The sequence below is a fragment of the Coregonus lavaretus genome, assembly GCF_964263955.1.
Source record: "Coregonus lavaretus genome assembly, chromosome: 5".
In the NCBI taxonomy this organism is placed as follows: Eukaryota; Metazoa; Chordata; class Actinopteri; order Salmoniformes; family Salmonidae; genus Coregonus; species Coregonus lavaretus.
The window spans coordinates 60,121,636-60,136,044 of record NC_139992.1 but is presented as its reverse complement, the minus strand read 5'-3'; the positions used below and the strand labels follow the sequence as shown (position 1 = coordinate 60,136,044).

At 42.3% G+C, this 14,409-nt stretch overlaps 1 protein-coding gene across 1 annotated transcript in view; it reads right to left on the bottom strand.

Annotated features, from left to right (window-relative positions):
• LOC311129315 (ly6/PLAUR domain-containing protein 1-like) overlaps positions 1-13,350 on the bottom strand; it is a gene marked incomplete at both ends in the record, with an annotated part of 37,923 nt that extends 24,573 nt beyond the window's left edge. The window contains 2 exons of the mRNA XM_084161595.1: positions 10,509-10,643; positions 13,302-13,350. Of these exons, the coding sequence (XP_084017721.1) occupies positions 10,509-10,643; positions 13,302-13,350 (184 nt within the window). The remainder of the gene's footprint in view (positions 1-10,508; positions 10,644-13,301) is intronic.
• Positions 13,351-14,409: the final 1,059 nt, after the last annotated feature.

Here is a 14,409-nt window from a genome sequence, read left to right as displayed (position 1 = left end):
GAGGAATGGGAGAAGGTCATGTGGTCTGATGAGACAAAAATAGAGCTTTTTGGTCTAAACTCCACTCGCCGTGTTTGGAGGAAGAAGGATGAGTACAACCCCAAGAACACCATCCCAACCATGAAGCATGGAGGAGGAAACATCATTCTTTGGGGATGCTTTTCTGCAAAGGGGACAGGACGACTGCACCGTATTGAGGGGAGGATGGATGGGGCCATGTATCACGAGATCTTGGCCAACAACCTCCTTCCCTCAGTAAGAGCATTGAAGATGGGTCATGGCTGGGTCTTCCAGCATGACAACGACCCGAAAGACACAGCCAGGGCAACTAAGGAGTGGCTCCAAAAGAAGCATCTCAAGGTCCTGGAGTGGCCTAGCCAGTCTCCAGACCTGAACCCAATAGCACATCTTTGGAGGGAGCTGAAAGTCCGTATTGCCCAGCGACAGCCCCGAAACCTGAAGGATCTGGAGAAGGTCTGTATGGAGGAGTGGGCCAAAATCCCTGCTGCAGTGTGTGCAAACCTGGTCAAGACCTACAGGAAACGTATGATCTCTGTAATTGCAAACAAAGGTTTCTGTACCAAATATTAAGTTCTGCTTTTCTGATGTATCAAATACTTATGTCATGCAATAAAATGCAAATTAATTACTTAAAAATCATACAATGTGAGAGGGAGAGGTTGAGGGTAGAGGAAGGACAGAACTAAAAACAAACAAAATTGAACTGCTGTAAATTAGATCGTGTCCGTTAAATGTATATAGTATGTATAAGCTGGAAGTAGAAGCCTAAGTGTTGTTGTTCATTAGTTTACTCCAATTATGGGAGGGGTGGTAGGGTTAGAGTGTGCAAAGTTGTCATCAAGGCAAAGGGTGGCTTCTTTGAAGAAACTCAAATATATGTTGATTTGTTTAACACTTTATTTTATTCATGATTCCATATGTATTATTTCATAGTTTTGATGTCTTCACTACAATTCTACAATGTAGAAAATAGTGAAAATTAAGAAAAATCCTTGACTGAGCAATATACATTAGACAGGTGGAAATGTGTCCTTTGGTCTGGAGTCCAAATTGGAGATTTTTGGTTCCAACCGCCATGTCTTTGTGAGACGCGATGGGGGTGAACGGATGATAACCGCATGTGTAGTTCCCAACGTAAAGCATGGAGGAGGTGGTGTTATGGTGTGGTGGTGCTTTGCTGGTGACACGATCTGTGATTTATTTAGAATTCAAGGCACACTTATCCAGCATGGCTACCACAGCATTCTGCAGCGATACACCATCCCATCTGGTTTGGGCTTAGTGGGACTATCATTTGTTTTTCAACAGGACAATAACCCAACACACCTTCAGGCTGTGTAATGGCTATTTTACCAAGAAGGATAGTGATGGAGTGCTGCATCAGATGACCTGGCCTCCACAATCTCCCGACCTCAACCAAATTGAGATGGTTTGGGATGAGTCGGATGGCAGAGTGAAGGAAAAGCAGCCAACAAGTGCTCAGCATATGTGGGAACTCCTTCAAGACTGTTGGAAAGGCATTCCAGGTGAAGCTGTTTTTGAGAATGCCAAGAGTGTGCAAAGCTGTCATCAAGGCAAAGGGGTGGCTTTTTGAAGAATCTCAAATATAAAATATTTTGATTTGTTTAACACTTTTTTGGTTACTACATGATTCCATATGTGTTATTTCATAGTTTTGTTGTCTTCACTATTATTCTACAATGTAGAAAATAGTAAAAATAAAGAAAAACCCTTGAATGAGTAAGTGTTCAAAAACTTTTGACTGGTACTACACTGCTCAAAAAAATAAAGGGAACACTTAAACAACACAATGTAACTCCAAGTCAATCACACTTCTGTGAAATCAAGCTGTCCACTTAGGAAGCAACACTGATTGACAATAAATTGCACATGCTGTTGTGCAAATGGAATAGACAACAGGTGGAAATTATAGGCAATTAGCAAGACACACCCAATAAAGAAGTGGTTCTGCAGGTGGTGACCACAGACCACTTCTCAGTTCCTATGCTTCCTGGCTGATGTTTTGGTCACTTTTGAATGCTGGCGGTGCTTTCACTCTAGTGGTAGCATGAGACGGAGTCTACAACCCACACAAGTGGCTCAGGTAGTGCAGCTCATCCAGGATGGCACATCAATGCAAGCTGTGGCAAGAAGGTTTGCTGTGTCTGTCAGCGTAGTGTCCAGAGCATGGAGGCGCTACCAGGAGACAGGCCAGTACATCAGGAGACGTGGAGGCCATAGGAGGGCAACAACCCAGCAGCAGGACCTCTACCTCCGCCTTTGTGCAAGGAGGAGAAGGAGGAGCACTGCCAGAGCCCTGCAAAATGACCTCCAGCAGGCCACAAATGTGCAGGTGTCTGCTCAAACGGTCAGAAACAGACTCCATGAGGGTGGTATGAGGGCCCGACATCCACAGGTAAGGGTTGTGCTTACAGCCCAACACCGTGCAGGACGTTTGGCATTTGCCAGAGAACACCAAGATTGGCAAATTCGCCACTGGCGCCCTGTGCTCTTCACACAGATGAAAGCAGGTTCACACTGAGCACATGTGACATACGTGAAAGAGTCTGGAGACGCCGTGGAGAACATTCTGCTGCCTGCAACATCCTCCAGCATGACCGGTTTGGCGGTGGGTCAGTCATGGTGTGGGGTGGCATTTCTTTGGGGGCCTGCACAGCCCTCCATGTGCTCGCCAGAGGTAGCCTGACTGCCATTAGGTACCGAGATGAGATCCTCAGACCCCTTGTGAGACCATATGCTGGTGCGGTTGGCCCTGGGTTCCTCCTAATGCAAGACAATGCTAGACCTCATGTGGCTGGAGTGTGTCAGCAGTTCCTGCAAGAGGAAGGCATTGATGCTATGGACTGGCCCGCCCGTTCCCCAGACCTGAATCCAATTGAGCACATCTGGGACATCATGTCTCGCTCCATCCACCAACGCCACGTTACACCACAGACTGTCCAGGAGTTGGCGGATGCTTTAGTCCAGGTCTGGGAGGAGATCCCTCAGGAGACCATCCGCCACCTCATCAGGAGCATGCCCAGGCGTTGTAGGGAGGTCATACAGGCACGTGGAGGCCACACACACACTACTGAGCCTCATTTTGACTTGTTTTAAGGACATTACATCAAAGTTGGATCAGCCTGTAGTGTGGCTTTCCACTTTAATTTTGAGGGTGACTCCAAATCCAGACCTCCATGGGTTGATCAATTTGATTTCCATTGATAATTTTTGTGTTATTTTGTTGTCAGCACATTCAACTATGTAAAGAAAAAAGTATTTAATAAGATTATTTCATTCATTCAGATCTAGGCTGTGTTGTTTAAGTGTTCCCTTTATTTTTTTGAGCAGTGTATATCAACACACACACACTCTATGTGGGATTGGAAATTATGCAGACAATTACATTGACGGAAGCTACAATCTGCAATATTAAAGCTGACTCCCCTGAATGCCAAGCATTACGTCTGCATGAAACCTGGCACTATCCCTATGGTGAAGCAGGGTGGTGGCAGCATCATGCTATGGGGATGTTTTTCAGTGGACTGGGAGACTAGTCATGATCGAGGGAACGATGAACGGAGCAAAGTACAGAGAGATCCTTGAAGAAAACCTGCTCCAGAGCACTCAGGACCTCAGACTGGGGCGAAGGTTTACCTTCCAACAGGACAACGACCCTAAGCACACAGCCAAGACAACACAGGAGTGGCTTCGGGACAAATCTCCAAATGTCCTTGATTGGCCCAGCCAGAGCCCAGACTTGAACTCGATCAAACATCTCTGGAGAGACCTGAAAATAGATGTGCAGCGACGCTCCCCATCCAACCTGACAGAGCTTGAGAGGATTTGCCACTTATCAACTAAGGCATTTATTTTATTTTATTAGTTGTGATGAGTGTGATAGAAGGAGTCAGGCGCAGGAGGGTATATCACCGAATACAGAGTTTATTCCGTCGTACACAATTGCGCTGGATAGCGACAACAGAAAACAGGCACAGGGCAAACCATCTACCCCGGCAATACAAGGCACAAGTAGCTCCGAGCTACACTACTCTCACAATAAACAATCACCCACAAGGACAAGGGTGCAGAGGGAACACTTATACATGGACTGATGAGGGGATAAGAACCATGTGTGTGTAATTGACAAGGTGGTCAATTGGTAGAGCATGGCGCTTGTAACGCCAGGGTAGTGGGTTCGATCCCCAGGACCACCCATACGTAAAAATGTATGCGCACATGACTAAGTCGCTTTGGATAAAAGCGTCTGCTAAATGGCATATTATATAAAAGTATGTAGACACGCTTTCAAATGAGTGGATTTGGCTATTTCAGCCACACCCGTTGCTGGCAGGTGTATAAAATAGAACACAGCCATGCAATCTCCATAGTTAGAAATCGGCAGTAGAATGGCCTTACTGAAGAGCTCAATGACATTCAATGTGGCACAGTCATTCCAACAAGTCAGTTCGTCAAATTTCGGCCTGGCTAGAGTTGCCCAGGTCAACTGAAAGGGCTGTTATTGTGGAAACGTCAATGAGCAACAACGGCTCAGCCGTGAAGTGGTAGGTCACACAAGCTCACAGAACGGGACCGCCGAGTGCTGAAGCACAAATTGCGTAAAAATAGTTTGTCCTCGATTGCAACACTCACTACTGAGTTCCAAACTGCCTCTGGAAGCAACGTCAGCACAAGAACTGTTCGTCTGGAGCTTCATGAAATGGGTTTCATGGCCAGGCAGCCGCACACAAGCCTAAGATCACCATGCGCAATGCCAAGCGTCGGCTGGAGTGGTGTAAATCTCATCGCTATAGGACTCTGGAGCAGTGGAAACGTGCTCTCTGGAGGGATGAATAACGCTTCACCAGCTGACAGTCCAACGGACTAATTTGGGTTTGGCGGATGCCAGGAGAACACTACCTGCCCCAATGCATAGTGCCAACTGTAAAGTTTGGTGGAAGAGGAATAATGGTCTGGGGCTGTTTTTCATGGTTCGGGCTAGGCCCCTTAGTTCCAGTGAAATTAAATCTTAACACTACAGCATACAATGACATTCTAGATGATTCTGTGCTTCCAACTTGTGGCAACAGTTTGGGGAAGGCCTTTTTCCGTTTCAGCATGACAATGCCCCTGTGCACAAAGCGAGGTCCATACAGAAATGGTTTGTCGAAATCGGTGTGGGAGAAATTGACTGGCCTGCACAGAGCCCTGACCTCAACCCCACCAAACTGCAAGCCAGGCCTAATCGCCCAACATCAGTGCCCGACCTCACTACAGCTCGCGGCTGAATGGAAGTACCCGCAGCAATGTTCCAACATCTAGTGGAAAGACTTCCCAGAAGAGTGGGGGCCGTTATAGCAGTAACCCCATATTAATGCCCATGATTTTGGAATGAGATGTTCGACGAGCAGGTGTCCACATATTTTTGGTCATGTAGTGTACAGTTGAAGTCGGAAGTTTACATACACTTAGGTTGGAGTCATTAACTATAGTTTTGGCAAGTCGGTTAGGACATCTACTTTGTGCATGACACAAGTAACTTTTCCAACAATTGTTTACAGAAAGATTATTTCACTTATAATTCACTGTATCACAATTCCAGAGGGTCAGACGTTTACATACACTAAGTTGAATGTGCCTTTAAACAGCTTGGAAAATTCCAGAAAATGATGTCATGGCTTTAGAAGCTTCTGATAGGCTAATTGACATCATTTGAGTCAATTGGAGGTGTACCTGTGGATTTATTTCTAAACCTACCTTCAAACTCAGTGCCTCTTTGCTTGACATCCTGGGAAAATCAAAAGAAATCAGCCAAGACCTCAGAAAAAAAGCTGTAGACCTCCACAAGTCTGGTTCATCCTTGTTCATCTGTACAAACAATAGTACGCAAGTATAAACACCATGGGACCACGCAGCAGTCATACCGCTCAGGAAGGAGACGCGTTCTGTCTCCTAGAGATGAACGTACTTTGGTAGGAAAAATGCAAATCAATCCCAGAACCACAGCAAAGGACCTGGTGAAGATTCTGGAGGAAACAGGTATGAAAGTATCTATATCAACAGTAAAACGAGTCCTATATCGACATAACCTGAAAGGCCGCTCAGCAAGGAAGAAGCCACTGCTCCAAAACCGCCATAAAAAAGCCGGACTACGGTTTGCAACTGCACATAGGGACATAGATCGTACTTTTTGGAGAAATGTCCACTGGTCTGATGAAACAAAAATATAATTTTTGGCCATAATGACCATCGTTATGTTTGGAGGAAAAAGGGGAAGGCTTGCAAGCCGAAGAACACCATCCCAACTGTGAAGCACGGGGGTGGCAGCATCATGCTGTGGGGGTGGCTTTGCTCTAGGAAGGGACTGGTGCACTTCACAAAATAGATGGCATCATGAGGAAGGAAAATTATGTGGATATATTGAAGCAACATCTCAAGACATCAGTCAGGAAGTTAAAGCTTGGTCGCAAATGGGTCTTCCAAATGGACAATGACCCCAAGCATACATCCAAAGTTGTGGCAAAATGGCTTAAGGACAACAAAGTTAAGGTGTTGGAGTGGCCATCACAAAGCCCTGACCTCAATCCTATAGAACATTTGTGGGCAGAACTGAAAAAGCGTGTGCGAGCAAGGAGGCCTACAAACCTGACTCAGTTACACCAGCTCTGTCAGGAGGAATGGGCCAAAATTCACCCAACCCGAAACATTTGACCCAAGTTAAACAATTTTAAAGGCAATGCTGAAATAAATAATTCTCTACTATTATTCTGACATTTCACTTTCTTAAAATAAAGTGGTGATCCTAACTGACCTAAGACAGGGAATTTTTACTAGGATTACATTTCAGGAATTGTGAAAAACTGAGTTTAAATGTATTTGGCTAAGGTGTATGTAAACTTCCGACTTCAACTGTAAGTTCATTTAAAGTTATGTGATTTGATTTATGTAGGTACATTGAAATGTTGTTAACACACAGTAACCAAAAACCTGATCTAATTTGCATATTCATACTGCATTTGCACCAAACAATGATTCCCAGAATTGTTTGCTAAAAAGTTCACAAGTTACCGCAAACTGGCCAAAGGTTTGCCACAACGGTTTGCCAGAAGCCTGTTTTTTTCGGTAAGGGCGGGCATTCAATTTGCAGTTGATATTGTTTCCACAGTAACATGTATTTACATGACGTTGAAACTAAGTTGCAAGCTACTTTCGTAGAATTAGTGTCTTATGAATGCTATAACTGATTTGACAGAGATATCAGCTAGAAAGGATAGCCAGATGCAGCTATCACCAAGCTATGCCAGCTACTGTCAACTTGGCGAAACAAGATCAGTGCATGCTTTAGCCTTCATAGAACTGAATTAGCTGACCATCTTGAGGTGGTGAGTCAGGAGGGGAAAGTCCTCAACTTCAAAACGTAATTATCTCCATAGCAAAGCTAGCTTAGCTCGCTGTACTCACTACTGCCCTTGTTTGTTGAGATTGAATGGCAAAGACACACACTAGAAAAACCCACACCAAACCACATCCAAGACAACTCTTAATGAGCACTGATGAAAAACAAGGCCAAATCAGGAAGTGCAGTCGCCCTTTAAAGGACTTTGCATTATCAAAGGACTTTGCACTCTATTCAAACAATAAAGAACCCCAGCGAATTAGTTGAACAATCAAATATACCGAAACAACTTTAAAATCGACAACCTTCACAAGGACACAGGATTCCGAATCTCAACCAGACTAAATTACAAAATACTGTGCTCACATTACCACAGGGATAACTTAAATCATAATTTCAAGGCTTTACAACTTAAGTGAACTGTGGACTTAACACCCCGTGACTAACTGCATTCTAATTCCTTTCCGACTGATCCAGTAAATTAAATTAAATTATGAATAGTAATGCCTAATTTAGATAAGCTGCAAAATAGGGCAGGATATTTCCGCTGAGAAGCTAGTCCGTGCTCTGTCCAGGAGTCTACGATTTCACAATGGCACAAACAGTCCAACATTCTCTGTTGGATAGAGTGCATAGTAAATCGTATGAGCACAGAGAGGATGTATGCTTCCCCAAATACATAAATATCAACAAGGTGACCTTCGCTTCTGTGCATTACTCTTTACTTGGAGCGGATTACAGGACCAGAACAAAATGTACACAAGATTTTCTTACATAAGGTATTTTGAACTAAAATGCCTCCTTTTAGGTAAGCCTATAGCTGATTATTGACGGAACAATCTTAGTCATACTAGCTATCATTTTCATTGAAAACATATTGAATGGAGCAAATCTTTCTGAGCACCCCCGTTACATGTTTTTTTTCTTCTGCTCGGCTGGTGGCACGGTACTTACGGTCTTATCTACGGATACCGGTACCACCTGGAAAGCCTCAAAGCATAAGTGATACACTGCTATTGCTTGGTATTCAGATGGTCTTTCAGCCAAATCGAAAGGGAATCATTACACTTATTTGTCTTGTCATCAAAGCAGCGCTTAGCACACTGCCTCTCCCAGTTAATATTCACAAGTGACAACAGAATGAACAGATCTCTTAGAATAGACAAGCTGAACAAGTGACATACTGTATACACACCAGCTAAGGCGGGCTCTAACTGTAAGCATATCACTGATCTGTATGCCATAAAACATTTATATGAAACAGTCGTAATTGATGTTACTGCTGCTTACCATGTACATTAACATGTTCATATGTTATGTTACCTTTACTGCATGTGGAGTACATACATAGCAAGATCTACCATATCAAAAGTAATTCACAGACCACATCAATAAACGTGTAGCCTACAGCTCTGAATGGTTGTCAGGAATTATTACCCTGAAGTAGGCAATCAAATTATCTTTCAGTAATGTTGTATACTGTTCAAAAATAATACGTACATGTCACTATATGAGCCTTCTGTGTTGAACCACAAATAACAATATGCCCATTCAGACAGAGGCAGGCAGCATCAATCAATTTTACGTTTATGCCTTGATTTCCCATTCTATCCCATTGTGTTTGTATGATTACACTGAATTATTTACAAGCCATTGTAAGATGGCTGCCAACATACTGTATGACGGGTGGCCATCAGGTTTGGGGGTCAATTCCAATTTAAATTAGACATTTCAATTCAATTCGTGAATTCACTCATGAAGTGGAGAATTTGTTGAATTAAATTCGAATTTCAATAATCTTCAAGTTATGGACTTGAAGTTAGACTGTTTGAATTGGGGAAAATAAAATGTATATATGGAATTCAATATTTGCACATTTCCCAGTTAAAAAAATTTCCGCCACTTACTTCCTGGTCGCAAAAATTCTAAGTTCGCGACAAAACAAGCGATACATAGTGCAGAGAATCATTGTACCATCTAAATCGTTGTGAAATATATTTCCAATAACCAGAAATACTGTATTTTTCAGCCGTTTGAAGCTGTTGTACAAAATCGAAAGTAAAAAAAGACGCAAAAACTAAACACAGGAAACTTAGAAATAGCGCACATAGAACAGATCGACCCTTCTTAGACTTGCTTTCAATGAGAATGACAGAAATATAACTCACATTTATGTGAATTTGGTCAGATCACCCAAAAAGTTACATATTGCAGCTTTAATGGAATGAATGCACTTGGTATCAAAATTGACTGCAGGAGTCGTTTTAAATCATTTCAACTTGTATTTCTATATTTCCAGTATAGCTCGGCTGTCTGAACAGTGACATAATCAGCCTGAAAGCCTGAGGGAATTGATTTCAAATTTGTGGAATTGTTGGGGATAATATTGAATGCTTGGAATTTACCTAACAATGGAATTTAATAACTGAGACTGACCTGGAATTTGAATTGAATTAAATGGAGTGGGAATTGAATTAGTGGAATCAACCCCAACCCTGGTGGCCCCATTATACATTCTTAATGACAGTCCATCTACGCAGGGGAGAGGCAATTTCTCAACCACAGGAGTCTTCAAGTAGTCCATGCTTGTTTGGCTGAAGCGCTCCACAAAAGAGCAGAGACAAGCAATCATCATCATCCCAGCCAGGGGACTTGAGAAAGCACTCCAGGCCAAGTGATGCCACCGCACACCCTGTCATTTCTCAAGACCTAATCGGAGGTGGGTAAGGAGGGAGCATGGCTGAATATGACCATCCTCTGAATACGAAGTGTTGGTCTTTTCCTCAGATGGATTTTCTTCATAGATTACTCTTTTGGGCGATGTTCATAGAAACTCCAATATTCTACCATCAGCCACTTTGGCTGAGACAAAGTGGGATTGTTTGATGGAAGTAGACAAATTAAGGCCTAGATCCCAAGCCAGGTACTCAATCTCAAGAAGGCAACTTGCGGAAAGATCAACACATTAGTCAGCAAGAACAAACAACCAAAACACATAAAACTCTGCTTTCTCAGCTAGGAAGACCTATTTTATGTTCCTCACAGAGTAGAAGGGTTTAAGTCAAGTAAATTCATATCACATTTGGCTTACCGTCTTCCATCACTAATACCTCCTTCTGGCACATGTCCTGCACGTTGACAGTGCAGTTGACGATGAACTCAGGTGTGGAGCAGTCATTTTGAGTGACCTCTTCACACTGATAACACTGGATCTGCAGTGCCAGCCCTACAACATACAGGAGGAACACAAGTTGTCATTCCAAATCTGTTCTTAATTGACTTACCTGCATGAATTACAATGTACAATAAACAAGTAGGATGTGAGACACTGGTATACCCATTTTACATTCCCCAGTAAGAAAACCAAAAATGTAGCTCAAACAGAATAATTAACAAAGACAGTGAACCAACAACCAAAACGAAACAAATGGGGGTTTAGGAGGGGATCTGAAAGACACTCATGGGGGTGTCCACTGAAAGTTGACTAGCAACAACAACTGGAAGCTAAAAGAGACCCACCATGAGCACCCACTAAATTTTCCCAAGAAGAGGCAAACAAAGACAGGAAGAAAACCAAAAAGGTGAAGCAAAACTAAAATCAGATAACAGATTGTTTGTCTAGAAATCTAAATAAGGAGCGCCAACTAAAGGTGAACCCTCCGCATCTATCAAGATAACTGGAGTACTGGCCCAGCCACTCTTAAATAGCACCTGGGCCAGCACAGGTGAAACACCTTCCCACTAACGACATGGACAAGCCAGCACCGGTGTAACACAAACTGACTAAAGAGGTGACACTAATCGGTGTGCCCTACGTGCTAACAAGCTATATGTGCTAAAGTCCAACCTCAAAACATACGTGGAAAAACCAAAGCCTGTAACACCATGGACAATGAAATATACTGTACATAGTCTTATCATACCATGCCATTATGGCCTATCAAACAGTTCACAAATATATGTGCTGACATGTCCAAACTCTACTTCTCTCTTAGAAAAAAGGGTTATTCGGCTGTCCCCATAGGAGAACCCTTTTTGGTTCCAGGTAGAACCCTCTGGGGAAAGGGTTCTACATGGAACCCAATAGGGTTCTCCCTGAAACCAAAAGGGTTCTAACTGGAAACAAAAGGGGTTCTTCAAAAAGGTTATCCTATGGGGACAGCCAAAGAACCCTTTTAGGTTCTAGATAGCACCTTTTTTTCTAAGAGTGTACTGATGTGGATCTTAGCCTTATTTTCTATACTGCTGCAACTCTAGTCCAATCCAGCACTTTGGTGCATTTTACAGAATATTTCCACTAATAATTAAAATATGTTCCTCTGATAATATGTTGATATAGGCTAATATTGAAGATTGCTCAATAATTTACTAACTTTACAAAGCTTCAAGAAATTGAAGTTTGACCTGGTTGTGAATTCTAGTGCATTGGTTGAAATATTTCATGTGATTTTATTATTGTATACCAGATCAGTTTGAAAGTCTGGAATACCTCTTTATAAACTTCTTAACTTTGAAACACCTCTTAATATTATTTAAATGCATGTAGGAATACCTTTTCATAATATGATTCACAGCTGATGAAGAAATTAAGGGACAATCTTATTGATGAATAGGTAATGGTGATAATGTGCAAGTGGCTTATTAGAGTTGACAAGATTCCTGAATTACTTAACTGTAGCTGCAATTACTGTGGTTAAGTCATATAATCATAAAGTATGTGTTGTAAATCACCAAAACTATATACCTTGATATCGGCAGATATGGAAAAAAAACATTTACCTGATGCACTGTGCATGTTGAAGTGTGCTCCCCTGACAAAACAGATATTAGGACATGGCAGATTCAAATACAATTTTCTTCACATGAGTGTAAGAAAGCCGTGTCAGACCTTATTCAACTTGAAAATTGACTATTTACTTCCTACCAACTATGACACAGCAAGCAACTAAATATATCAACAGTTGAGTAGTGACTCAAAGAAAAATGTAAAGAGAACAAGTTGACTGCACAATGTGTACTGCTCCATCATCCAGTGTGCAACTGTAGCCAATACCCCATCCAAATGTCACATTTTCTGGAGTTCTGCTTGGGTAAACAGACTTCTTAAACTGTTAGTAAGTGCAGAGAGTAGGCAAAATGCCATGTCACTGTACATGGGGATTTCTCCACTAATTCAGTCAAACCAGCTTCCAGGGATAAATCAAAAACAAATTATTGCCAGGCAGAGAGAAACATTTTATTTGTAGCACAGCGGAGTTCTATTAGCATTAAACTCCCTCCGTATTATGTGAGCAAAACACATTCATATGTTGAACTACGCATAATCTATTCCCAAACATAACAAAACCGGATATACCATAATGTACACATCAATATGTACCAAGTTCAATCTACGGGTAGCTTACCCTTATTTACGAAACATTTTTGAACAATGTTTAAATCTGAAATCAAGCGTGTCTGAATCTCTTGACATCCAAACGCTGGTGTAAAAAAAATAGTTTGCGTTCCCACATCAACCGTTCCAAACGGTGCGTAAAGACGCAATAGGAAATGTCACAGACTAGTACCGAAGAGTTTGCTATTATAACGGTTTCAACGGATGATCCCCAAATGTTTTACCATTAGGCCTATCAAATAACCAAGTATCATTGCTTGCGCTGCATGGTAGCCTACAGGCCATCAATTACCCACCCCGAGCTTCTCTTCCTCTCCAAATATTGTTAGATCATTAAACAATTAGTACATTGATAAACACGTTATTACTACTCAAATTAGACTCTTATCCTCTGTTATTACAAATCATTTAGGTAGGCTAGCTATTGTGTTCCAAAACTGAAAGGGACGCGCCCGGCATTGCAATTAACAAATCCCGTTGGTAACATACCTGACTTGAGCATAAACCAGAACAAACTTGTGTAAGCAAGCAGCCGCATTCTCTCGCTGGTGTCGCTTGGTAAGGAAACATTAGACCTGGCAAAGTTGGGAGGAGCGCAGAGTTCATACATGGATCCGACGAACGTCCATGCTAGCCTCCTATACACGTCCAGCGATGGGAACCTCTGATTTTACTCACTCTTTTTACTCCATTTCGCCCGGTGGACGGTGCCACACGTCACGATGGGCGTGGATTTCAAAGAGCAAGGACTGTCGGATGAGCGTCCACGTTCAACCGAGAACCCATCTGCCTGGACGTCATTCGTAACTGGACATCATTATGGTGGGTTTATGCTTTATAGTTTACAGTTGCACTTGTAATATTAGTACACAATTCAGCTTTATTTGAACTAACGATAGTTACCAAGTGGCTGGACCCGTTTTCCCAAAAGTGAACAATGTGTAACATCAAGTTTTGCTTGCTAGCCAACAAAAAACGTCAATGCTGCTTTCAAGCCAATCTACTACATTTACCTTGAATGAAATACAAGAAACTGATTATGACTAGATTTGATCTAATTTCAATACAATTGGTTAGTCAACATGCAGTAATATGCTGAACAAAAATGAACACTACATGCAACAATTTCAAAGATTTTACTGAGTTACAGTTCATATAAAGAAATCAGTTCAATGCAATAAATTCATTAGGCACTAATCTATGGATTTCACATGACTGGGAATACAGATATGCATCTGTTGGTCACAGATACCTTAAAGAAAAGGTAGAGGCGTCGATCAGAAAACCAGTCAGTATCTGGTGTGACCACCATTTGCCTCATGCAGCACAACACATCTCCTTCCCATAGAGTTGATCAGGCTGTTTATTGTGGCCAGTGGAATGTTGTCCCACTCCTCTTCCATGGCTGTGCAAAGTTGCTGCATGAACTGGAACACGCTGTCATACATGTAGTCAAACTCAATGGGTGACATGTCTGGTGAGTATGCAGGCCATGGAAGAACTGGGACATTTTCAGCTTCCAGGAATTGTGTACAGATCCTTGTGACATTGGGCCGTGCATTATCATGCTGAAACATGAGGTGATGGCGGCGGATGA